The sequence below is a fragment of the Anser cygnoides genome, chromosome 2 (genome assembly GCF_040182565.1).
Source record: "Anser cygnoides isolate HZ-2024a breed goose chromosome 2, Taihu_goose_T2T_genome, whole genome shotgun sequence".
Classification (NCBI taxonomy): Eukaryota; Metazoa; Chordata; class Aves; order Anseriformes; family Anatidae; genus Anser; species Anser cygnoides.
Window position 1 is genome coordinate 95,298,041 of NC_089874.1, and position 27,737 is coordinate 95,325,777.

Here is a 27,737-nt window from a genome sequence, read left to right on the forward strand (position 1 = left end):
CATTGCTTCTTCCCTCTGCTTCTCTCAGTGGCTTTGAAGTAAAGGAATGTGTGTTCATTTTTTTTTTTTTTTTCAGAAATAACATACCTGTCCTGTCATCCTGGTTGCTCCTTGTCCTCCCCTTCAGAGCACCCAGCCAGCAGAGGTTCCCCTGTGCAGCAGCTGGAGGGCAGAAGGCAGGTGCTTCAGCCAGACACTTCAGTCAGTCAATTCAATTAATTCACAAAAAAGGGAACCATGTCCTTCTCTCTGTGGGATGCTTTTCTGCAGGTTTAGAGAGCTGTGCTGGCCCAGGATTGCCAACACCAAGAGAGAACCGAGCAAGGTGAGAAGCAGGAGAAGCTGCTGGGTGGTTGACCTGGGAGAGGGTATCAGGCCCCACTGGCACCTCAGGGGGCAGGGCGAGGAGGATTTTCCTCCCTCTTTTCCATGGCAGCCAAAACCGTCTGTGTCACTCGAGCCAGGCCTGCTGAAAAAAGCCCTCCTCCTCAACCAGAGATGCTTCCACCTCACGTTAGCACCAGCCCTTGCCAGGCCACCACAAGAGATGGTCATGTTGGGGGCTGCCAAAGCCAGGAGACCCTCAGGCCATGCCCAGACCTGGCCCACAGAGGGAAGCAGGAGGCTTCCTCCTTGCTCGTCTTCATTTGCATCTCCAGTATCCTTCTGCCACAGCTGCTTTCCCCTTCCATTGCCACGTCTCTTTCCTAACACCTTCATTGTCCTGATAGATGAAAGACATCTTCAGTTAAGAAAAGTATACATATATTCTTCCACAAATATATATGTGTGTGTGTATTCAAATAATATATATGACCTTTAGAAAGGGACATTTCATTTTCAATCACATTAACTTGTGAAAGATTGGTATGTTAAAAATGTGGTTGTAGCAGACAAAAAGCCAATGAGTGATTAGAAATGGTTAATCACAAATAATCCAATCCAAAGGTAAGATCCATTTTCTCCTGCATTTATGTGTTTGCAAAATATGTCTTGTTTGTCAGCTTCTATTGCAAAAAGATTGATTTCATGGAGTTTATTGGCCATGACAAACCCTGTGGGATGTGCCCTAAGCCTAGCATAACTTGAAGGAGAAGTTTATCACAGAACTAAGGAAAGGGCCCGGTGCCAGCGTGCCACTGGCTCTGCGTGGCAATGCACAGCTTTGTGCTGCAATTAGCGTGAATTAATTTGAGAAATCTTGTCCCCCAGCACGTCAGAGGGCAAGAGCACGCACAAGCCATCTTCTGCAAGAGCAGACGATGCAACTTGTTTGTTCCAATCCACAGGGTGGCAATATAGGCAACCCCTCCGTGCCACTGCAGCTCCTCTTGGAGCTGGTGGCAGTGCCACTGCAGGTGCTTCGGAGAAAGGCACAGCGCGGCGAGGTCATTACTCGTGCAATTACACCGATAAAGAAATTTGAGCTAGATGCTATACCAGCATATTTGCTTCTGCAAATGTTTAACAGCTAGCAACCACTGGAACCCGGTATTATCAAAGTAAAATAAACTTCTCCAGAAATTTGGATTAATGCAGCAGAGTGCAATCTAAAATGTGTTTTTGGATCCTGATGAAAATTGCTCGCACGTGAAACTTAACAAAGATAAATTTTCATATCATCTGGACACAACTGTGCATTTATTTCGTTTCCTGACAATTTATCCTCAGTTTGATTCCCAAAGGAGGCTACATTTGTTCCTTCAGTATCAGCTTACACCATGCCTGCAGAGAACGTGCTATTTTAGAATAAATTCTATAAGAAATCTTGATTGTCAAGGATTTATGATCACATAGAGTCATTAGTTTATAGCTGTAAGACAAATTGTTTGGACATTGTGTAATCATGATCTGATTCAGATATCAAAAGAGTTTCTATATATGACTTTGCAAAATTCTAGAAATGAAGCCTACAAGTCAGGGAAAATCGAAATATTACGACATAAACTAGAGGAGGATGTTTGCTTTTCCTGCTAGTTGTCTGCCTGCTATTTGTTACTATCTCATTTCTTACAATGTGAATGTTTGGATTCTCTCCCTCTGTTTCAGGCAGAATAATAACCCAGATGAGCCTGAAGCTCGTGGAACCTGCAGTTTCTTGCTATTGACCAAGTCAGTGTCCTTCTCTGGAACTGGAAGTTGAAGAGCTGCAATTTGAGAGTTCTATATTGTCATTTATAAATGAAAAATTAATTTTCTGTACAAGGGAAGCACAGTAAATGCAATCCTTTTGAACATCAGTAAAGCTGTTGCCTTACAGGAGATATAAACTGAACAAAGAACAAAGTAAATATCTGATGATGATGGCAAACAGTGCTGAAAGCAGAAATGATGGTCCAGGGGAAAGTTACTAATGCAGTTCCTCAAGGAACAGCTTAGGAACAAATCTTTTGTCATTATTTCACTAATGACCAAAGACAAAAGTAGTTGCATTTTTATGAAACACTCATGGTGCAAGCTCAGAGGTATTGTTAATACTGAAAAAATAGATTATCATTCACGAAGAACTGAGTAAGTAGCTCAACGTCTTGGAGTTCCATAAAAAATACGCTTTAGGTAATCTGGAAAATAAAGATAGTCTGCTGCAAGCTAAGAAGCACCTGAGGAGAAGAAAAGCTTTGATCCAGTGGTAATCAGGAGACAGCTAATCTGCAGAATTGACAAAGTCAAGACAAAGGCGAGTGATACGACTTGGCAGATTAATAGAGATATTTCAAGTACAGTTAGGGAAATTCTAGTACCTGATTACAAGGCACAGGGAAAATCCATCTGGGCTGCTGTATACAGTTATAGCTTTTTATGTCAAGGGTGAAGAATTTTTTGTAACTTGTCTGTTCAAGAGATAATGGAGAGCCCTTTTTTCGCAGGGAAGAAACTAAATCACCTTGCTTTATTTAGCCTGGCGAAACTGGGGCTGAGGCAGTTTAAATACAGGGATCAGGCCTGCACTGACCTGTAGTTGTCACAAGTGCAAATTATTATGAGCGGGTCCTGAATTTAATACAGCTGGAAATCATATTTCTTAGAAACAAGAAATAGAAATCAAGCTAATTTCTTTAAAGTAGAAAGTAGGCATAAGAGGTCTGAAACTCTAGACCAGCTTTGAAATAATAGGGAGTGCAAAAAAATCAATTTGAATTGACGCGATAAGGTTGCAAAGGGATGTTGTGATGTGTTCACCTGCTTCAGAAGGGGCTGGACATAAAAGATCCCTTCTAGTTCTTTATGTTGATCACCCTGTATCATCATATGAAAGTAGCCTATAGGGTTTATCTGACAAAATTCTTATGATACACACTGTGTTAGATTTTGTACATAGATTTCACCAGCAACTACTTACCGTTATCAAACTGTGAGGTACAGACAGCTGTGTTGTTATGATTGTACTGAAAGAATGCGGACACAAATAGTATCTGCAGTATTCGTTAACCTGTGATTCTTATTTCTTCTTGATCGGTGTACCATAAGGTCATTGAAAAGGTGAAGGGACCTTTGATTCAAGTCCATTTACAAGATGTTATGTTCTTCAGACCTTGTTCTGTAATGATTAGAGGCCTTAGGGTAAGCAGATTATGCTTATGATTGTAAAGGTCAGATTTTATAATCCCTTTCATTCTCCATCCTTTTTGTCAGGACATTTAATAGAATAAGATCTCTCGCAGAGAAGGAAGAACGTTTCAGTAATTATCACAAAATATACCATTCTGTAAACATATACTGTGGGAAAACGAGTGTGATGGAGATTCACAAACAGTTTATCTTCATGATAAGAAATAGTACGAAACCTCTATGTTAAGTCTGAGGCCAGTGGAATCACTTTATTCCGTATTTGTTAGTGCTATATATGTATTTAAGTAAGTTTAAACATGGGAGTGGCGAGGGGTGTTTCATGACCTTATAGGCGATTACAGTTTATAGCCAAATTATCTCCTGAATTACATTAACTGAAATCAATGCCTTATAGTAGATGAACAGACTGTTCCATAAAACCTTGGCAGATAAAGCATTAATAAGTGTCAGAGCTGACTTGGTCAATCGAATGATTTGCTGACGCTTCTTTTTACCACAAGTCTGCACTTTCAAGTTTAGTGCCAAAGGTTCACTATATATAGCTGAAGACAGCAAATAGATGGTCTCTTTTTGTGCAGATTTCTAACTAGCTGCCTGCTTCATAAAATCCTCACAGGGGCAGCTTTTTAAGGCAGGAAATTAAAAACATGGTGAAGTTACAGTTACCCAATCCTGGCCTGGAGGACAGGATACCTTCCCACACGGAACTCGAGGTCCTTGAGAAAGAAGAGGCAGACTCCAGACCAAAATGGGACAACAAGGCTCAGTATATGTTGACGTGCGTAGGGTTTTGTGTGGGCTTGGGAAACGTGTGGCGGTTTCCGTATCTCTGCCAGAGCCATGGAGGAGGTATGTCTTTAATACATCTTAACACCGTTTATAAGTTAGGTTTAATTTCTTTCAGGAAACAAATAATAGAATGCTTTGGTTAGAACTGGTCAGTTCTTGTAGAGATAGTGATGGTCATCTCTAGAAGACCGATGGAGAAGGTTATTTCACAGGTTATGAAATCATGTCGCTGACAGGAGAAAAAGGACTGTTTTTATTTTGGGACCCAATCAGTCTTATGCTGTCATATAAGCAGTATGTTTTCTTAATTTAAAACTGATGTTACTTTGCATACATACATACTTACATACATATATAATGTATATTTTAAAATATTAATAAACTACTTGGCAGTATAATTCTGATCATGATCCCAAAAGATCTTTTCATAATAGGGCTTTCAATGTTTTTTGACTGATCTCTGTATTGGCTGTAGTGTCAGTATACATGCAATTTATGATAGCAGGAGCAACAGCATGAAAGTGCTTAACTATTATTTTAGCTGTCATGTTATTAAGTCATTTAAAATCCACATATACACTATTTACCATATAATTTACTGTGACACCTTGGGGTTCAGGTTAGGACTGAGCGAACATATTATACAAGTTTTGTTTCCCTAATTTGCCATTAATTTTTAAAGATGATCTGAAGCTGAACCATTGCTTAAATATTATATGACAGCATAAATTTCATATCATGACTACTTTCCTTCTCAATCAGTACTATATGTTTAGATATGCCCATTTTCTGCTTCTTCTCTGAGGAAGAATTGCATAACCTGTTGTAGAGGAAAAGCTGAATAGAGACCAAATTTAGGTGTGTTGACAGAGAAACTCATTTGCACATGTTCCTCACATCTACAGCTCTAATTTTGGGCAGTCCAGCAGCAGCCTTCATGTTGACAGCCTGCAAGCTGACAATCTGGGGCCGTTGCATGTAAGCTATGCTTATGTACCAGGAGCTTGTTGTGCCCTCATCAGTTTTCTGAAAGTCTGTTCTGCTCACTATCTACTTGTCATCTGCATTTCACTCCAGGATATGCATAAAAAGTCTTTGTTCCTTTGAGGTGTTTGATCCCGAAGGAAAACTTGTGGCTTACATTAAATGTACAAAGAGAAATGTTTGAAAATTGCTCTTCCTAGATAGAGTGGGGACCAACGAAGGCTCTGTGGGGAGTTACTGGCACTTTAACTACAGATTATTCAGTTGACTCATTTAAAAGAGAAGATGCTTTAAATTCTAAGATTTTTCTTCCATGGGCTGGCTTTTAGGGTTTGCAGTGCAAACTGGAGGTCATGTGCAGCACTGCCACCTTTTGTAACAAAAAAAATCACAAGTCAGACAAGAAAAGTCATAACCGCCTTTCTATGTATGACAATTTCCATTTGAAAAAGTAAATGGATATCTCCAAAATTCATGGCACTCATTGGCTTTTCAGGTTCTTCTACTCACCCTTAGAAAGTAAACACGCCCTGTTTCCCCATGCTGATTTACAGGCACTTTCCTGCTTTTCCACCTAGCTGTCCTTTCCCTCTTGTTCTAGCAGAATGAAATGCAGCTGAAAAAATGAACATCCAAGAAACACAAAGAACTTGGTACGGCTCATGATTTTCTCATTAATGTCATTGAAGAGATATGCATTGCTTCTGTGTGTATACTGGTATATACATTGTCTTCTAGTCCACCCATTTCTTTCTCATTATCCTGTGGTTTGTCCCTGCTCAGGAACACTAACAACAGTTATCTTCTGCTTCTTGCATCCCTGGGACTCTCAGATTTTAGGCAGAAGTTGTGAGGCAGCACGCAGCAAGGAAATGACATAGCTGGCTCCGGGATTAGAGTTACTGTACAGATATGTGTCCATGTAGCTGCTTTCCCTATCAATTCTTCTGCAGAACTCCAAAAGCAGTGACTTATTACCAAAACATAACAGTGGGCATCAATGCCATCTCATGGCTTCTTAGAAAGGACTCCTTATGTTCATCACGCTTAAGGATGGAGAGCTGTTGTGCAATCCCCTCCTCTCTCCCTGCTGCACAGTGCTCCTCAGTTTCTTCTGGTAGGTCTAAATCCACCTCACCTCCTGCTACCACTGCTGTCCTCTCATTACAGTTTCTGTTCTTCAACTTCTCCCTTCAATCAGGAAAATAAAAAATAAAAAGCTCTTTGCTGTCTTGTGGAAGAATGGCTTTGAATTAGAACATGTGCCTATCAGTATTGTGAAAACAGATCTTGAAGTTCTTATTTTTGAAGATATTTTGGTGTTGAGATGCCTTCTATCTAGTGAGATTTTCTGGTTCCTGCATCTCTAATTCCCATTCAGCTGTGTTCACAGCACCCAGTAGGTGCACCCAGTAGGTTCAGCTCTGCATCATCCCTAATTGCATACTCTTCAGTCTTGCTTCAGCTACCTCCAGTTGGAAATCCATTTTTCCTAGACATTTTAGACAAATTTTGCCTTAGTCTTTGCCACTCAGCATGCTGGTCAAGAAGACGAGCTCATTGCTCTGATGCCTTGGGGATCAGCAACCGGCAGTACGTGAGGGAAAGCAGGAAGAGAAGAAAGAGTGGGGAGATGGGCATGCAGGCAGCAGGACCATGTTTAAAAGCTGTAAAATACATCATTACCACAGGCAAACTAGATTTCAGTATACACACAGTGTAAAAGCTACAGTGTTTGCCTCATTGTTTTCACTAGCATAATGAGATTGAAACTTCCTCTCAGGTGATAGCTCTCTCTGACATTACACATAACTTTTGTTTAATCTTTACTGAGCAACATGTCATTTAATCAAATGTTAAACATTTTTGTTTCATCCCTGATGAGCGTTATAAAAAAAAAAAAAAGGATGTATATTTAATATTTAAACCATTAATTTAAAATAAATAGTCTTTAAGTCTACAGCTTGCATATATCTCCAGTAAACTTTGCCACTGCATAAGGGAGAACTTTTTCATCTCCATGCATGACATGCTGAATGAAATGATGACAAAGACATCAGAGTCAATGCAGGATAGCTTCCTCAGTCTGTGTTCCCTTTATGTGAAAGCAATAATATTTTTTCAATTTTAATTTAGAAAATCTTAGATTACACTTAAGCAAAAAATGTGTAATAGCTATGCAGATCTTCAAATACAATGGGTTCTGAAATACAGTACTGAAGCAAGATTAGAATGTCGTATCTCAGCTGTAAGGTCTTCCAACTGGAAAGATTACTCATTGTTTATATACATTTCTACAGGGTTCATTGTAATTATTCGATAGGTGACTATAAGAAAGGCATCCTTTTTCCTTTCTGTGGCTGTGCAACGGTCATGGAGTCCCTTTATCTGATTGCTCTTCAAAGATGTGTCATGCTTAAAGACTTCTTTTATGACATCTTAATAAAAGTACCTCTAAGTATCCTGAGACCTCAGGAAAACCCTTGAGGTTTATGGAGCACTTGTGGCATGTCCTCTTACCACAGAAGATGGCTTAATTTTAAGAGGTTTGGAGCAATAGATTGTGCTGTGCATTTGGAGAGTTATTGTGCAGGGACAGTGCTATTCCTGGATCTCATTATGTTGGAGAGTGAGGCTTGATGTCTACCCAGACTGCTAGAGTTTTGTGAGAGAAGGTGCACTTTGCAGTTAAGACCTGCAAAAATGGCTCAACCATGAGAAAATGGAGCCCAAAACAGAATGTCAGTCAGACTGCTTTCTACTTAAAAACGAAAAGTTGATACTTTTTTTGTTGTTTGCTTGATTTCAAAAGAAAATGCTTCTAATCCTTCATAGTGAATAGCGTTTCTTAACCATCTTTTTTCCTAATGGAGATGCATCCCTCTTCTTCATCAGGCCACAGTAAGATCTTTAGATCTTTTAGAGACTTGATTAGAAATTCTCTCCCTGGTCAAAGATCTTGTTGCATAAGGAAATAAACAGCCTTTATAGTCCTTTTAACCATGTCTGACGGGGTTCAAGAAGCATTTGGACAACACTCTTAGATATATGGTTTAACTTCTAGGTTGTCCTGTGTGGAGTTAGGAGTTGGACTTTAGGATCCTTGTGAGTCCCTTCCAGCCCAGGATATTCTGTGATTGTGTGAGCCATTGCTGAGGAAGGCCTTTACCAGAGAGAAATGAGATTGCTGTACAGTAGAGGCCTATCCAGCATCCAAAATGGGAGACAAAAATGAAAGGTCAAGATAGAACATGCCTACAAACTTTGTAGGGTCAGGTTTCAGACTCCTAGTAAGTGTCTTGGGCCTCGCCCTTCTCTCATCTTACTGTCATGAAAGTTCCTGGCCAGAGTGAGAGTTCCGGGAGAGCAAGTGTGTGCCAGCCTGACACAAGATAGAAGATGGCGTGTTTCTACCTGCTTGAATCTCCATGCACGGATAACTAACTTTATCTATGTGAAAAGCCAGAGGCTTTGTGAGTGGATGTTGTCCCACAGACACTCCCATGCAGGAGGAAAGCCACCACCAGGGTGTACAGGGATGGGTCACAACAGTGAGAGGGCACTTATCACATACACTGCAAAAGTCCTGCTATCTGTGAAAGCAAGAGTAAAACAGCTGGGAGAAGTATTACTTACAGGAATGGGGTGGAGTACCAGCAGAGTACAAGCCCTTTGAAGCCAAATCTGTGTGCATTGCGTGTGTGATCAGATGAAGAAAGGCCCTTAAGTGCTCACCAGATCATGTTCCAGCACAGCTAAGCAGGTCCTTACAGACAAAATGGGTCAGACAGTGAAGTACATTAAGCCTTTTGCATCATTACCAAGGGCTCTGGGTAGTAGTTCTATTACCTCCGTTCTAGGGCAGAAGCTAAACCACCATCCTCCATTCCTTTCTGGCATTACAAAATGTCTGCTTTCCTCTGAAATGAGAGAGAACCAGTCAGAGGCACCTACATCTGACAGGTAGCTGCACCCCACTAATGCAAGGACCTTGTTGCAAGGAATTCACGGTCTCTGGGAAAGGGAAGGGAAGCTGAGATGTGCAAAGTGGGGAAGAAAACAAATGGGAAACTGTCCTGCTTGGTGACGATGTCCATGTAATCCATCTCCCGAGGTGATATACTGACACAAAAGAAATGAAAGAAGAGTCAGTAGAGTTGAAAGTTCAACAAACTTCTCTACAAATAGCAGTTCATATTGAGTCCTTCAGTTTTTCACTAACGAAAACTATGCCCTGAGTCATATTCTTCTGGATCTCCTTTGAAACCTCTCCACTTTGTCAGTCTGTATTTTTACAGTGATAGACAATTTTTAATGCATACAAGATGAGATACACTGATTTTGAAGTATTTTAGACTTTTAGTAATGCTTTTCTGTGGTGCTAAATGAAATGCTCTAAAGAAGTCTGGGAATATCATGTCCATAAAATTATCTTCTGCAACTAGATTCAAAATATGTATTTTTTAGTGTATCAGTGCTTAGTCATTCAGATGTGTAACCTGAGCATTTTCAAAGTGCTCAGCATTTTGAATAGCATTTTATGAGTTTAAATGTCGGTACCAATAGCAATTAGCAAATATTTAAAATGTCAGTGAAAGACAGGTGAGTAACTAGAATAACTTGAGTTCCATAGGAGTGGAAGCAAAAAAAAGCAATAAAGCACATCTGGCTGATTTCAGTATAATAGTGACCGCTTGAAACAACAATGTTGTTTTTAGCAGACTTCATTAAAGCACACAAAAAAATAAGACTTTGCAGTATGGATCGTTTCTAAAACTCTGGTGTATATGACATTATGAGGATACCCAATGAAACAGATGAGCACACACTTCCAAACACTAAACTGCCTTGAATTGAAAACTATAGTTTCCATTCTTCAAATCTCCTCTGTCACTTTCTATCTGATTTTCATTGCATTCGTGAGGAAAAAGTCAGTAAGTACCCAAACCTGAACAGTTCACACAGTGTTTTGCATTTTTTCATGTACTTAAGTTATTTACAGTCTATGATTAGGAAGGTGAAGATGGAATGACAGATAACCACAATTTTAATAAGTCACAGTTTTCAAGCATTTGACTCTGCACTTTGGTATTCTGGTGTGGTGTTATATGTTATCTCCAAGTCTGAGGAACACTTTAATAAGGAAAAAATGAATTGAAAATATTTGTCCTATACTAACCAGCCTTGTCATACTTAACAAGATTTGAACCCTGAACTTCAGCTCTCTCCTACCAAAACATAAAAACTGTTTAACTCAGCTGTCAGGAAGAGTTACTGGTCATTTTATGGAGACAGCCTTACTGAGACTGGCACCCAGCCCCAGGCTCCTGACTAATCTTTCCAGGCATCTTGCTTAGTTCATTCAACTACTTCATATAATTTCTATGATTCACAATTATAAAACCATAAACTTTCACAGAAAAAAAAATGGAAGTCATGCCAGGAAAGAAATAATATGTCCTCCATTGCCAATCCAAAGGTAGCTCCTTTGGAGTTTAACCTTGGGACTGTATAATAATGATTTATGTTTGCCACTTGAAAAAAATAAGAATTCCCACCTGAAAGCACATACGTAATGAAGTTTCCTGCATGGACAATCAGTCAAAAGCATTGTTTAGAAGTTGGAGAAGGGTTTCCACAAGTATGCCTACAATTCAGCCACTGTTTAAAAAGCCAGCAGAACTGAAGTTTGTACTTTATTGTAGTATTTCACTGACAGGAAACATTTTTTCTTATCCGTTACAGGAGCCTTCATGATCCCTTTCCTGATTTTGTTGATTCTGGAGGGTATCCCCCTGCTTCATCTTGAGTTCGCCATTGGTCAAAGGCTGAGGAAGGGCAGTGTGGGAGTCTGGAGTTCCATCCACCCTACCCTGAAAGGTGTTGGTAAGTCTGAAGAGAATATAAAAAAAAAACATGAGAAAGCACTTGTCTCTGAACTGATAACCTTAAGAGCACAACTTCAGAATTTTACTCTGGTGTGCCATAAAAGATGCCAAGATCTGTTACTTATCCTTTCTCACTAGCTCTCCATCTGATAGGTCAGACTAATAAAGCACTATGAAAATTTTGTGTCCATGTTCCCAGATACTGTGGGTCCAGTTAAAACCTTTCCCTAATTTGACACCAATTTCAGACTTCAGAGAGACTGTCATTCGCTATGACAATTTACTGTTTTCACCAGTAGGATGAACAATCAAGTGTGCCAAAAAGTTGTTCTGCAACTCTTCTATGGATAGCTAATAGTTAAATCTTCCTAAAATTGGTCTGTCTGACTCCAACTCCATGTAAAGTTACTTTCTCACGTCTGAGAGAAGTACCACACTAAAAGTCATGGAGACAGAATATGCTTCTTCACATCTGTATTAAACTCCTGGGTATTCAAATATTCCATCTAACAATGCAGTAAAAGCTGCTTCATGCACACAACACTAAAAATCCCACAGAAGGGAAACACTTCTTCACTGTGTGGGTGACTGAGTGCTGGCACAGGCTGCCCAGAGAGGTTTCAGAGACTCCAGCCTAGAAGATCTCCAAAAGCCACCTGGACGTGTCCCTGGGCAGCCCGCTCTGGGTGTCCCTGCTGGAGCAGGGGTTGGAGCAGATGACCTCCAGGGGCCCCTGCCAACCTCAGCCGTTCTGTGAGTCTGTGATCACCAGACACCTGAAAGGGAAGAAACACAGCCAGTTAAGATTGCTGATGGCATCAACTGTGTCTGTAAATCAGTTACAAAAGATATTGCCTGTGGAATTTTTCAAACTTCTTTGGAGCCCAAGAGCCCTCAGGACCTAATCATTAGCATTTAGTCTCTGCCAGAGAAGTCACCAGAGGTTACTTGGGAGCAAGTGGAGGAGGAGAAATACTGGCTCAAATCTCACAGCTTTCCACATACTGTGCCTCCTGACTGCCATACATCCCCTACAAGAAAGATTAGCCACACACCTCTGCTGACCTTTGCAGTGACATTGTGGAAGGGGAAGACAATCTGGGTCACGTTTAGGCAAAATCCCAAGTTAGCTGAGCTTTACATATACCCAGCATCCTGAACTCCCTAAATATCAGAGGGCAAGACTGTGAACAGGATTTTGTAGTGTCTGTAAGGAGTTAGTCCACCCATAAAGTTGGTTCCTACGTGGGCATCAGCTTCAGTCCCAGAGTAGTTTTATGTGGCATACCTATATAAGAATAACCTGCCCAGCATTTAGGTAACAAATTCACAGTGATAAAGACTACATCTAAAAGAAGTGGTGGAGAACAGAGGGGAAAAGCTATAAAGCATGGAATTAGAATGGTGAGGAGGGAAGGAAATTGCCAAGGACCAAAGCCATAAGGCTCCTACCATGATGCACACTTGTTCCCAGAGCTGGGATGTGAGCCCAGTTTCCCCATTTAGTGACTGCGCTCCACTCTGTGCATAGGGTGTTAATTCTGGCCTTAGAGTTCCTTCCTTGAAGCATTAACTTCATTTATTGGTGTGTTTTGGAGAGGTAAAGGAGTAAGAGCATGTTTCTTTGTATTGACAGTCTGAAGACAGGAATTATTTTCACATCCTTGAAATTAAATTTGTTGTAGCTGCTTTAGTATTCTTATATCTGGTTGGACTGATCTTCGTTTGTTTTAATTATTATTTTCTCTCTTTTTTTCTTTTCACTATTTACTATGTTTTGATATGTCTTTCTTAAAGAGTGCTGAAATTTATATTGTATTCTGATTTTTTTTTCCCCAGGCATAGCAGCAATGCTTGTATCTTTCCTAGTGGGTTTATATTACAATACTATCATTGCCTGGGTAATGTGGTATTTCTTCAACTCCTTCCAAGAGCCCCTGCCTTGGAGCAGCTGTCCTCTCAATGCCAGCAGAACAGGTATATTTTATGAAACGTTGTACTTAGTTGCATAACACATTTCTTTGTTTCTAGCAACTAGAATAATTGAAACTCTTTCTGTAAGACAACAGTAAGTCAGAGTAGTTTCTTTAGGAACATTGTGCTATTTTAATATTTGCGTTTTTTAAAAATGCATTCTCTATAAAGTATGATGAATATTTAACCTTTGAAGCAAAAATGGACTTTTTAAATATGAAACTTCTGAGCTGAAGCCATTGGAACAATTTTGACAGATGTGTTTACATAAAGGATATTCACAAAACAGAAGTCTAGCATAAACATTAACGTTTTCCTGATTTAGACAATGTTTCTTCATAACTAACATATGCCAGCCTGAGTGACACATTGTCTAATAGCACTTCCATGTTTCTTATGAGAGTTATCAGTGCTAGTGATAAAGACTCATGTTTACTCACAGAGGTCTTTTAACCAGGAGTAAAATGGATAATATGCTATATGTATTGGTTTAAAATGGTGCTGAGAGTTTCACGGCTATCTGAGAGTCTTGAAACAGTATCTGCATATTGTAGTCACGTTTGAGCATTCCAGTCCACTTGAGAAGAAAATAATGGAAATTATTTATAAAAATATGAGAGGGAATGTAAAGCTTTCATCTACACCAGTGAGGGATGCCAGACACTGCCTTTCATCCACACAAGGGCAATAAACAGCAGTCCCTGTTTGTTCCCTCCCACCTCTTCTCCAACAGCCCTTTAATAGCATATTTAAAAGAAAAAGAAAAACTGCACAAAACCGTATGGAGCAGGTTGTTCCCATGGGTCAGGGAGCGGCTCTTGGGAGCCGTGCTCCTCTCCTCCCAGCATCAGGACAGCAACACTTCGCATAAGGGCAGGCCAGGGCAGAATACTGCATGGGTCAGCACCTTGCAGGCAGCTGAGAATCCAACCTGAGCTTACAAGACCTTGAACGATGCCCCACAAAACAGGAAGGCAAAGAAAATATTGCTGATCGGAGCAAGGAGGTGAAGAGTCGTCTGGCTGCGGGAGGCTGTGGGCAGAAGCACAGGCTCCACCAGGCAGGACACAACAGGGAGTATATTAAAAGCCCAATGCTGTGGTTTTTTTTTTCTTTGTTTGTTTGTTTGTTTTTATTTCTGTTTGAGATAAGGTGGGAACAGTGCACAACCATTGAAAAACATCTGCCTAGCTACTTTTCCTCTACTTAAAAAAAAAAAATAAATCCATTCAATAGACATATATGTGGAAAAAACTCAGAAGTCCTCTCCACATTCTCCTTGGCTCAAGAGGATTCTAACCTTTTTGTAGGAAAAAAAGAAAAATTGTACAGAAAGAAGAAGAGTCTTTGAGTGAGCCTCAAATAATTTATCTGCATTATCTGAATTAATAGAAATAACAATATCATCTGTTTCCCTCTTAAAAATATTATTTAGGAACGTTGTTTAACATTTTCTCATTTTCTCATTAACTCTTTTTTTTTCTGTGAAACCAGCCTCTAGGGATCTGAAATCTGCCAAGAACAAATTCATTGGCATTATGTAATACAATTTTGAACAGCAGTGTTTATTTTTTAACTTGATTTTTCAAGCAAATAGAATACATAAGGAATGACAATTATTTTGTGTTTACAGATTACGTAGAAGAGTGTGCCAAGAGCTCCCCTGTGGATTATTTCTGGTACAGAGAAACATTAAACACTTCCAATTCTATTGCGGATTCAGGCACTATACAGTGGTGGCTTTTGTTGTGTTTAACGTGTGCATGGGGAGTACTGTACGTGTGCACAATCAGAGGCATTGAAACAACAGGAAAGGTACTCTACTTTGTTTTATACAAAACAGATGATATGCTGTTGTAATTCCTTATTCATACAGACCTAATCATGCTGTAGAAACTGCCTGTTTCGTGGGTGAAAGCATGTCTAAAACTTCAGGTGTCATCACTGGGGACGATTTTTGGAGAATGAGGCTGGATGAAATGGAATTTGATTTGGTGTAATTTGGTTAGATTTATGTGAACATTGGTGTGAGCAGGTCAGCTTCCTTGTCCTTACAGATCTTAGCAGAACACTCTTTAATTATTAGTACCTAACATTAACATTAGCCTTTAACACAGGATCAAGGTACTCGTCTTTCTTGTATGACTATTCACTTCAAAATATAAATGTACAGATTTACTTGGGTTTGTGCTAGTCCTTAATACTCTCTGCACAAGTAACCAATGTTCTGCTGTCCAGAGATGCCCTAAGATCCCATCCTTGCATTGGCAGCAACCTGATATCAGGGTGTAGATTATTCTCCATGCTGCTTTTGAATGATCTGAGTTGAATTTCAGCAATGACAATTCGTCTTAAGTAGAGCACAATGACTGTAAAATTATTGTCAAAATATACTCACATACAGTTTCTCCTGAGCATAGTTTTCTGTAGTATGCTGATTGCAACTCATTTGAAACTCGCCATTATTTGTTAATAACAATTTCTTGTTCATTACCCTCTCTTCTTCCCTTTGGTGCTTTGTTTATTAAAGTGTTCCGTTGTATTTAACTGTTGTATTTACATGCTCCTTGTGCAGGCCGTGTATGTAACATCAACTCTTCCGTACCTTGTGCTCACCATTTTTCTAATCCGTGGCTTGACACTGAAGGGATCAGTCAATGGGATTGTGTATCTCTTCACTCCCAACGTAAGTCACAGCCCATCCCTTACTGAAACATGATGTAGCTCTCTCTGTAATTAACAACTGAGTAAAAATGAATCCTCTCCAGCGGTGTTTTTCTAACTGTCCCTCAGACATCTTTAAAACCTTGATTCTGACAGGTGAATCTTTCTTTGCATTGGATATAAAATACTCATATGTACACATACTTTCTCTCTCCCCACGATCAGCATCTGTTATAAAAGATGCAAGCATCATTGCAGAGGGATGCAAAGTAGTTCTCACAAGGGAGCTCGCTTTCTTTTCCTGAGGTGTTGTGTATTCTAGCTATGGACCAGTTATGCTAACTGTAGAGCACCTGTCACAGAGCTGGGAAGAGAACCCATCTAGTCGATATGGCTATATGGACAAAAGACCTAGGAGAATGTTTTAACAATACAACAGCTTTTAAGCAAAATTTAAAGAGTTTTCACCTTCCATGAGCAGACCTCTGAGTGGTCATTGCTAATGCTAAATAATAAAAAGCTTTTCTGGAAACAGGCATGGCAGCTGGCAGCTATGGAAAGTAATTTGTTTATCAATTTTCAAAATACTTGCAGAAACCCTACAGGTTTTCTTTTTGAAAAAAAAGTTTGCCAAAAGTGCTGACATTTTGTTTTTAACACTCTTCAAAAATGGTAAGTTCTGCATGGCTAATGTTCTTGTTTTAATTATTGTTTCAAATTCTTCATATTCAGTCTAAATAGCGCTGATATATAATCTTAAAGCTGTATGTCTGATACCTCAGGTTACTGAGCTGGCTAACCCAGTGACGTGGCTGGACGCGGGTGCTCAAGTGTTTTACTCTTTCTCCCTGGCCTTTGGAGGCCTCATTTCATTCTCCAGTTACAACTCTGTTCAGTAAGTATCCAGGCAAAAAACAAATTTTATATGAATATTTCATTCTTTCAAATGAAGCCTGTCCATTCCTGCCCCGTCATTACTCAGTAATTATCTGAGATGGGGACACCATCCCCTCGAACAGGTTAGACACAGCTCATGTTGCTGATCCTAGCTCTCATGAGCCAAGATTTCAGGTCCCAGCACTGGCTGGCTTCCTGCAGAAAGATGGCATGGGTCAGGTTGGAAAGAAGGAGCCTGGCTACCTGCCACCAGGAACTTCCTGAGCAGGGCTGCTCAGCGCGTGGTGTTGCCGCCTGACTCCACACTGTTGGAGAAGGGTGATGTTACATGCATTTCAAAGCAGTTTGCAGACTGTGGCTTAAATATTTGGTTTAAGAGATTGGAAGATATATCTAGGTATTTTAAAATTCATTTTCAGTTGCTTCCTTTATGTATGTGATGAGGGCAGGAAAGAGATGGAGTACCAACTCCCTTTGCCCAGGACTGACCCAACTAGCAAATTACAATGTAGTGTTGTATTATACCTCACAAAATTTTGGCACAGCCACCTATCCCTTCAGCATTCTCCTTTTGAAAGATAAACTGTGTGGCATTCTCTGAGCCTAATATTATTGACAAATGTCTCCAAATTAAGTTTCAGATATCTAGTTTGGTCCCATTCATAACAAGGTGGAGCTTGAGCATCTCACCTTCTCTAAGAGAAAGAAATATTTTAATCAAGCCTGCCATTGACAATCTCATGTTACAGTGGAAAAACTGACAACAGAGGACAGCAAAAAAAAATCAATTCAATGCCCTCCACCCCTTATAAATGTACTTGCAAAACTATGAATCAGGAAAGGTCACAGTGTCACAAGTCTTTGTTGGCTTTCTCTCAAAGGTGATTATAAAATTATACATGACAACACCAAATTACCCTGAATAGTCTTGCCTTGCCCAAGAGAAATACAATATCTAGAGCTTTACAGCCTTCTAATAAAACCATTAACTAATTTCATATTGATTTTTTATCTTCTCTCTCAGATGAAAGTCTCTTTCTGGCTCTGCGGTTTTTCCATCTCTGCACAGATAGTTTGGCAAGAAATGTCTGCAGCAAAAAAAGTCTCTACAAGGCAGTTTAGCTTTCTCAATGGAATAGACAGCCTGTCTGACCTTGCCAGCATAACCTTCCCATAGTATTTCCAAAGGGTGGGGGCATTTTGAGCCATCTTTTGTCCAACAGTCAAACAAAACTGTTCCTAAATACTCTTGGCTACTACAGCTTTACAGTACCATGTTTTCGTGGTACTTCACAGTTTTATGGAAGCTTTCGTACACTTTGTCCTCTTGACTGAGTTCAAACCCAAATCTTTCACCCTGCAGCAGAATAGCCCAGCTGCTAAGATACAGCCTATGCCAATAGGTGTGAGAACACATGCATTCCAGGCGCAAAAACGAGACATACTTTTTTTGCCTGTTTTACTTTGCATAAGACTGTGAAAAAAATGAGGCAATTATTCCTTATGCATAGGATTATTTGAGAAGAGAAAAAAAAAAAAAAAGAAAAAAAGAAAAAAAAAAGGGAAAAGCATAGCTATTAAATTGCTTCAGGCACCAAGTTTTAATTCACTGAATCTTAACAGCTGTACTTGAATATTGTTAGAGGGCATATTGATGTACCTATGCATCTGTAGACTACTTTTTTGTTAGTCTTGGTAGCCAGTTTTTAGTATTTATTTTGTGAATGTGCTTGAAATCCATTGTTTCTTCTCTGAATTGCAGCAACAACTGTGAGAAAGATGCTGTGATTATCTCAGTGATCAATGGTTTCACATCTGTCTATGCAGCAACTGTCATATACTCCATCATTGGATTCAGAGCCACAGAAAGATACGATGACTGTTTTGACAAGTAAGTTATCAAAAAAAAAAAAACAGAATATACATATGTTTGTTTGGCTGAGGCAGTTCTCTTAGTTTGACAATAATGCTTTTGTCATTTCTGAACAATTACAGCTCCTGACCCACATGGTATCAGACCACCCATTACTCCAGAAAATCAAAATCACCCCACATGAGGTGAAAATTGTTTGTGCCACTTTATTTCCTACATAGATGTCGCATAAGCAACCATATTTTACATTATTCCCTGGCGTTTCCAAAAGTAATAGGGGAGGAGGAGGACATTCCATATTTGAATGGGTTTTGTAGTTGTTGTTGTTTTCCTGAAACAGTTATTTCAAGTATAACTGCAGTTTATGTACAATTTCTACCAACATAAAGGCAGATTCAGTTCATGATGTATTATTTCATTAAAATGTGCTAGAGTATCTATAGTTTCAGTGTGAAATGAAATAACACAGAATACTGGCTTCATCTGGATTACAGGGTGGACACTTCAGGTACTGCTAGTGATTCTGCATACTACATGGAGAAATTACCCAGTAATTAATCTTCTCATTTTAATTCATTTAATTAATTCCTACCACCTACTGGAAAATTGTCTAGAAACTTTACTAGAAACTGCAGAAATCACAATAATCTCTGCCTGCTGAGCTGAGGTATGGCGTGAACGCAGTATATGCTGTGTCAGCCTTGTGTTTAGGTTGCCTCCTGCAGAGATTAAATGCTTGGGTGTCACAGAGGTGCCTAATTTTAACAGAGCAGTTCAGACTCCCTTCTCACCTGGGCTGCCAAACCCTGCAAATTCCTGTCTAGTTCCTCCTTACTCAGCTGAGAAAGTCCACGATAGGAAACTTCAGGCACCTTACACGTCCCCAGAAGCTCCCCAGTCTGAACTGCTGAGTGTTTCCCTTTGCAGTGCAAATGGGGGCACCCAGCTGCTGCACAGGCCCCCGAGGGCCCGATCCATTTAGCCATGGCCTGTGTCTTGAAGGACAGCATCGGGCTGACCTTAGAAGAAGAAAGAAAGAATTGCACTTGCACAAAACTGCTGGACTTCCCAATTTCATAATCCGAACCTGAGCAACAGAAGCATTGTTTCCTTTGAATCTTCTTTGTAAAAGACATTGTGTTCTTAACAACATGAGGATCAAAATGAATCCTGATGCTGCTTACAAATAAATAATTTCAAAGTACTTGTATTTCACTTTTACAGAAATATTCTCACCTTGATGAATGCATTTGACTTGCCAGAAGGCAATGTAACCCAAGATAACTTTGAACAAATGCAGCAGTTATGCAACATGACTAATCCGGAAATTTTTGCAAGCCTTAAGTTTGAAACCTGTGATCTGAAAACTTTCTTGAATGATGTAAGTTGTACACCCTAGCTCATATCAATACCATCAATATTGTAGAAACTATAACAACATTTTTATTTTTTAATTGACTAATGTTTTTCATTACGAGCGTGGGGGTTGTTTTGTTTGTTTGTTTATATATTACCAGTGATTTTGGCCTTCTTAGAATGCCCTAAGAATTACTTCTGTTTATGCCATATAATATCATTTTGCTTTTGAGGAGATAAGCAGTTTAATTCATGTGATAAGTACTGGCAACATGTCAGAAAAGAACCTGGTTGCAGCTTTGGTGGGAAAGAGAATAGGATTAGAACAGGGGGAGAGACTCTCAGAGTGAAGCAAACCCTGCCCTGATCAGTACAGGTGTGCCACGACACAGGAAGGATGAACCTTGACACTGGGGTAAAAAAATGGTACAAGAAGGGTTTGTGACTAAATCCATATACCTCGGATTTTATATTTTTTAAAACATATATGTATACTTATATATATGTTAAAAAGGTGGGGAATTACAGGTCAATACAGGTGTCTATAAAATCTGGAGGACTGGAAACCTTGGCTCAGCCACTTCAGACGGGACAGCCCGTTCTGGTACCTCACAAGGCATTACACACAGCAGGGAGCAGACACACAGCAGATTCAGACTTGCTGCCAAGCTGGCATCCAGAGTCCTGAAACTTTGATTTTACAGGCTAAGCAGTATTGTCACATCTTTTCTATTGCAAGCATCATGAATATATTGAAAAATGAAAACATAACTCAAAGTGTCTTCTGGCACACGTGATGTACAAACTACTCTCTTACCACTAGTAAACCTTTTTTTGGTTTATATAATTCTTTGACAACTTGTCATTGCTATCATTTTCCACCACAGTCTCACTTAGTGGTAGTGCTTTATGGATGGCAGAACTATGCTAGGATAAACAGGCAGTCAAGGCTAAAATGGTATCACACAGCTTTTTCACTTTCAGTTCCATGAAATAGGATTTGTATTATAATTACAGTAAATACATTGCTGCATTGGGAGGTGTTTGTGGAAAGAAAAATCATAATTATTGTGGTGTGGTGTAGTATACACCAACTCTAGTGAATACAGATGTAAAATTAAAGTCTGTGTGAGTTAGTGAGACTAATTTTTGGAGCTTCTGAAATCTTCCACAGGGAGTTGAAGGAACTGGCTTAGCCTTTATTGTCTTCACTGAAGCTATCACCAAGATGCCTGTCTCACCTTTGTGGTCCATCCTCTTCTTCATCATGCTATTCTGTTTGGGTTTGTCATCTATGTTTGGAAACATGGAAGGTGTGCTTGTACCTTTACAAGATCTTAATGTTATACCCCCTAAATGGCCTAAGGAACTCGTTACAGGTAAGTGCTTTATCAGAGACAAGTGATGTCCGCTCCCACCTCTTCAATGAGTAGTTTATACGCTACAAAAGGCAGTATTCATTACATGGAATTATGGCAAGATTGTCCTAAAATTCATAAGATCATAGAAGTGTTTGGGTTGGAGGGGACCCTAAAGATCATCTTGTTCCACTCCCCCTGCCATGGGCAGGGACACCTCCCACCAGACCAGGCTGCCCAAAGCCCCATCCAGCCTGGCCTTGAACACTTCCAGGGATGGGGCATTCACAGCTTCTCTGGGCAACCTGTGCCAGTGCCTCACCACCCTCCGAGTGAAGAATTTCCTCCTAACATCTAATCTCCCCTCTTTTAGTTTAAAACCATTCCTCTTTGTCCTATCACTGTCTGAGCAACAAATCAGTCTCCATCTTTTTATAAGCCCCCTTTAAGTACTGAAAGGCTGCAATGAGATCTACCCGGAGCCTTCTCTTCTGTAGGCTGAACATCCACAACTCTCTCAGCCTCTTTTCACAGGAGAGGTGCTCCAGCCTTGTGGCCCTCCTCTGTACCAGCTCTAACAGCCCCACATCATTCTTGTGTTGGGGGCCCCAGACCTGGACGCAGCACTCCAAGTGAGGCCTCACAAGGGCAGAGCAGAGGGTGACAATCCCCTTCCTCCATCTGCTGGCCACCCCTCTGTCGATGCAGCCCAGGACGCAGTTGGCCTTCTGGGCTGCAAGCACACACTGCTGGCTCATGTCGAGCTTTTTGTCCCCCAGAACCCCCAAGTCCTTCTCTGCAGGGCTGCTCTCAATGAGTTCTTCTCCCAGTCTGTACTCATGTCTGGGATTGCCCCAACCCAGGTGCAGCACCTTGCCCTTGGCCTTGTTGAACCTCATTAGAGTCACATGGGCCTACTTCTCAAGCTTGTCCAAGTCCCTCTGGATGGCACCCCTTCCTTCTGTTGTATCAACCACACCACTCAGCTTGCTGTCACCTGCAAACTTGCTGAAGGTGCACTCGATCCCACTGTCTGTGTCACTGATAAAGATATTAAACAGTACCAGTCCCAGGACAGACTCTTGAGGGAAACCAATCGTCATGGGCCTCCACCTGAACATAGAGCCATTGACCACCACTCTCTGTGTGCAGCCATCTAGCCAGTTCCTTATCCACTGACGTGCATTTTCCTCTGGCAAGCTTTCTGCAAGGCAAGGTAGCTCCGCAGCAGCAACAGAGGCTGCCCTGATTGCCTGAAATGGCTGCAATGCTCTGAGACAAGCAAATCAGTACACTTGAGGAGCTCAGAAGTCTGCCCAGTTTCACTTGGTTTTGTTCAGATGTTTGGTTTTGGTTTTGTGTTTTGTTGTTGTTTGTTTGCTTGGGTTTTTTTTGTCTTTTTTTTTTTTTTTCTTTCTGTGTCTAAACTTGCTGCTGTTTTCTGTTGTTTTGTCTTTCACAGGTCTCATCTGTGCAGGGTCTTACCTGATAGCTTTTATTTTTGTCCTGGAGTCTGGTAATTACTGGCTGAGTTTGTTCGACAGTTTTGCTGGCTCTATTCCTTTGCTAATAATTGCATTTTGTGAGATGTTTTCCGTTGTCTACATTTACGGAATAGACAGGTATGAAAGACAAGTTAAACATCACTAAAAAATAGTGTGTAAATAGAGTGGTTGTCTAGCTGCAATCTTGCTACAACTTAATGCACACCATTTCTGTTAGAGAAATTTCTGGAATTATGCAACTAGTTTAGGGTGGCTTATATGATTTAGGTTTCTAAAATAGATCTCAACAAGAAAAAAGATGATTTGTTAAGGATTTGGTGAGGATTTTTTTTTGTACATGAAAGCTTTCTACTTTTCTCTTAATACGTTGTGACAGATAATGCTCTATAACAACCAGCTGAAATAAACACATCCCTAAGATACTGCAAGAAAATATTAAGCATTACCAAGTGTCCTAGAGTAAAATAATATGAATGCAAATAATTTATTTTTAAAATAAGTTTTGTTATATATGTATTTGCAACAATTATATAAGTGCCACTATATCTCACTTACATTGTAAATATGATGGCATTTATAACAAACTCTCTTCAGAATAATTGCATGAAGTATATAATTAGCAGAAGCAAAGTACAAGCACACTGAGCTAAAAGCTTAAAACACAGGTCTGTTCCAGGAATGTTTAAAATGAGTGCCAGATGATGTTGTGCAAAGCAGGCATCCTCATGCTGGTTGCAGATATTGTTTTACAACAGGATGCAAATCCCAGGCTACTGAGATATGATCCTGTTGTGTTCAGGACTTTATCTATTTTGGCAGTGAGTAATTACCCTAACAACTTTTTAGAGATATAATAAATCCAATTTCTCCATCCTTCCATTCATAATTAATATGAAAATACTGTGGGGACCTTCAAGTACCTGTAGGTCCTGCTTGAGTCTGTGCCAGCCCTCTGGCTGTGCAGCTCTTGGCAATGGGGAGAAGGACCTCTGATCCCTGTTCCCATATTTACAGTTTGATACCTGGGGTAAATTAGGCGAGCACAGGGAGCACCCTGGTGAAAGAAGGCTTATATTAATTTGGTGAGGACAGAAAAGTCTCCTTTGATCACTTTTCCTTTCTCTTAAAATCTCAGAACACTTTACACAGACAAACTAAAACTATTCCCAGGATATAAACATGGGTCTAGGCCACTGTGGGACTGATTCAGATAGGAGCTTCAATGCCAGCCTTTAATGTCCCTGGCCACTACATGTCCCTGCAGATGGTACCTGGGTTTCCTGTAGAGTGGTTGGAGGCAGTGGGGCACTTCAGAGGGCTGGCAAAGGGCACCGGCATGCTGGTGGGAAAAGTGAGGACAGGAGATGTTCTCAGCTTGTCAGAGCTGCCCCAAGGTGGTGTTACCTGCTGCAGAGGAGTGTCCATGATCTTTTTCTCAAAATCTGAAAAAGGGCCACTGGTAAAATGGCGGCTCTCCTGGCAGAAGGAGATCTTGCAGTTTATCCATGACACTTTCATGTGAGGTACACATGGACTAAGGGCAGGTACTGGAACATGGGGCTCTACTTTCCCCACCTCAAATTCTTGTCTGCCACGTCCTGCCCATTCTCTCCTGCCTCCGAAGTCTCAGGTCGCCCACAGGATGTGGCCCTGCCTTGGCAGGAGCAGCGGAGGATGCTCTCTCTGCTTCTCCCACAACTGGCAGACAGAGCAGAGCACTCCCCACAGAGGGATGGAGGGTGTATATTCAGGGAAAGGAAGGAATCTCCTCTAGCTCAATGCTGCGTGGTTGGTGTTCACCACCTTCGCACGGCTGCCGGGAGGTGCAGCACAGCATGCTGCCTCCCCAGGGCTTGCCCATGGGACTGCATCCTGGCTGGCAATTTAGGCAGATCTATATTTCATTCTGAATTTGTAATTAGATCCAAACTGAAAAAGCAAGCCTCTTTGGTTATGTTGACTAATTCGGCTTTTGTGCATGCCCATGGGAGACCATATGTACCTAGGGAACTGTAAGGTAAAACAACAATAGAAGCCCCAAACTGCCAAACTAGTTTTTATTTAAGCAGTGTGTGTATGTAGCACTTGTAGGGGTCATAAACTAGGTTCAGGACCTGTGTGGATGATATCACCTGCAATGCAGAGTTGGATTCTTCCTGTGGAGACATTTTTGTCACATTTTTCATGGTGCACTCCGTGCTTAACCTAAATTACACATTTCTAGGAGTTCTTAATGAGCCAGGCATTAAGTTAAATACTACTTCAGTAGTCAGCCTGAGAAAACTGGTAGAAAACCAAATTAAACAAACATTATTTATAGAATCTAATTTTTAAAATTACTCCAATTTGCTTTTTAATATTGTGTCAATTCTTTTAACTGATGCAGATCTGAGATGCTTACAAAAAAATCCTGAAACACTGCAACATATTATAGGGAAACTCTGTCTACACTGGTTCTTTCTTGCTGGAACTACTTCGTGTATACCTCACAGAATTCTTGAAGAAAGTACATTTCTGAAAATAATTTTCCTGACTCACCCTTGGGAGCTACGAGTTAGAAACTTTTAGCATGGTTACAGCAATATCTGCCTAAATTCGCGCTGCTTGGGCTTACCTCCTGATGTCATTGCCAGTCCTGACTCACACGGCCCAAGGCAAAGTCCGAGGAAGCACAGCTAGGTGTCATTTGAACTTTCCTGCTTCTGAGCAGGCAGCCTTTGATCCTTTCCCGTTTTTATGGCTCTGAACTTCCTGTTTTCGTTCCTAGGTTTAACAAGGATATTGAGTTCATGATTGGACACAAGCCCAATATCTTCTGGCAGGTTACCTGGAGAGTTATCAGCCCTCTCATTATGTTAGTTATCTTCTTCTTCTATTTTGTGGTGAAGGTCAATGAAGAACTGCTCTACAGTGTCTGGGATCCTAACTATGTAAGTATATAAAACCAAATCATTTATTTAGAATTACTGGATATATTCTTCTTTAATTCCAGAGTCATAGTTATATTAATCTCTCACCTGAAACAGGTTTCAGGTAAAAAAAAAAAAAACAAAAAACAAAAACAACAACAACAACAAAAACCTTGTTACAATACATAAAGCAATAATAAAAAAGTAACACTTAGAAAAATAAGTCCTAAATTCAGCTGTATTGCCTACAGTTGATACACAGCGACATCTGAGCAGCTTTTCTAAATTGGGTAAAGCCCAAACATTAATCCAGTTGTTAGGTAAGACTGGAACAGGACCACTTAAACAGACGTCGGTTCCATGGTAGGGGTTATAGAAGAGCTGGAAATGCCACAGCCTTTCTGTGTTGACAAAGGACCAAGTCTGTGAAGCCATTTTGATATTGCATGTGTTTCCGTGTGCATTTAAGATCACAGAACTGAAGTAGTGCTGATTACTCACTGCTGACAGAAGAAATTAATATTCTCCTACCCAGATTTCTTCTTCGCTCTTCCAAATATACTTGCATTATTTGAATTATAATTAGGGTGATAAATTACCTACTTTTCCTTTCCTCCCCTTGAAGAATAATAAGCTGTATGTGGTACTGGGGAGGGCATAACAAGATAAAGGAAAGGGGGGGACACCATCATTTTCCCCAGGACCTCATCTCTTCCTTGACTTTCTGGCTCTGCTTTTTTGCAATCTGGCCTTATAAAAGTCAGCATTCTTGGTGCAAAACCAGACATACAGCACGTTCAGTTTGTGAAGATCAACTTTTATTTTCATAAGACAGAGACGGAGAGAAAGGAAGATGGGGAAACGGAGCTGCTCTCTCCTCTCCCCCCTCCACCAGCTCCATTCCTTAAAACCCCATCAGCACTCCCACACCCTGCTCTCAGCCTGCCTGCCCACGGGCTATTTGGCCACCAAGCCCTGATGTCCCTCCAGCAGCCCCTGCTCCTCACCGTATTTCTTCTCCCCATTGCTTCTAAGGAAAAAATAAATCCCAAATGGCCGAGACTGCAAACCCTTGAGCTGGAAGCTGCTCTGGAAGCAGCAAATGGCTGTACCCTGTGGCTAGCTGCTGCTGTGGTTCCATTTCTGTTCTATTAAAATACTGAACGAGTGCACGCTCTTGGGTATATTCTCCACATGGTTTCATACAGCTTGTTCATTTGTTCTTTCAGGAAGACTTCCCGAAAACACAGAAGGTTGGATATCCCAATTGGGTGTATGCTATTATTGTAATACTTGCCGGCGTGCCTAGTTTGGTCATCCCTGCCTTTGCCATCTACAAAGCCATCAGAAATTGCTGTCAGAAGAAAAAAGATCGCACAGGCCTTATAGGCTCCACGTCTGAGACTTCTGTCAATGGAAACTTAAAGAATTCAGCATAAAGCCCTGCAAAAATGTGGAAGAACACCTTGTTAGTGAAGAAAGGAAAAAAGATTTTCTTTAAGAATCCAGAATTAATTTTATTGCCATAAAAGGATAACTCTGTGCTGTTTCCAGGTAAAGATTTGTTCTCTTAACAATGCAATGCTCTGTGAAGAGGTAATAGCTTGGATCCTGGAAGCAAAACGACCACCTTTGCAAGTGATGGGGGCACCAGGCCAAATCCTTTTTCTTGCCTCTGGTTTTGAAGCCAGCTTGTTCGAAACTGTCTTGGAGGTCTCTGTCTGCGGATGCACTGCGCTTGGCAAGCCATAAGTGACTCTTCGATGTCCGATCATTCTGGTTGGGTTACCAATCTGACGGGTAATTTTATACTGACTTCTCTTGCACCTTAAATTGTTTTTACTTTACATGCCACTGTGTTGCACAAAGCCACTGATATTATGTCTCATACAGAAGTTGAAAATATTTAATAAAAAACATTTCTAAGTATGGAAATGACAGCTTGATTTGTGTTTTATTTATATATATAT

General features: G+C 40.5%; 1 protein-coding gene and 1 long non-coding RNA gene across 2 annotated transcripts in view; one reads left to right on the top strand and one right to left on the bottom strand.

Annotated features, from left to right (window-relative positions):
- Window positions 1-25,692, bottom strand: part of LOC125179778 (uncharacterized) — a 28,740-nt gene extending 3,048 nt beyond the window's left edge. The window contains exons 1-2 of the long non-coding RNA XR_007157571.2: window positions 25,473-25,692; window positions 88-12,007 (exon numbers count right to left, since the gene is read on the bottom strand). This is a non-coding gene — a long non-coding RNA (uncharacterized lncRNA). The remainder of the gene's footprint in view (window positions 1-87; window positions 12,008-25,472) is intronic.
- Window positions 4,218-27,702, top strand: LOC106045015 (sodium-dependent neutral amino acid transporter B(0)AT1). Its single transcript, XM_013195309.3, has 12 exons — window positions 4,218-4,419; window positions 11,089-11,229; window positions 13,071-13,208; window positions 14,839-15,020; window positions 15,781-15,891; window positions 16,652-16,764; window positions 18,529-18,657; window positions 19,864-20,020; window positions 21,170-21,374; window positions 22,816-22,975; window positions 25,626-25,788; window positions 26,997-27,702. Exons 1-12 carry the CDS (start codon window positions 4,218-4,220, stop codon window positions 27,204-27,206), a joined length of 1,911 nt encoding a protein of 636 aa, XP_013050763.1. The 3' UTR covers window positions 27,207-27,702.
- Window positions 27,703-27,737: the final 35 nt, after the last annotated feature.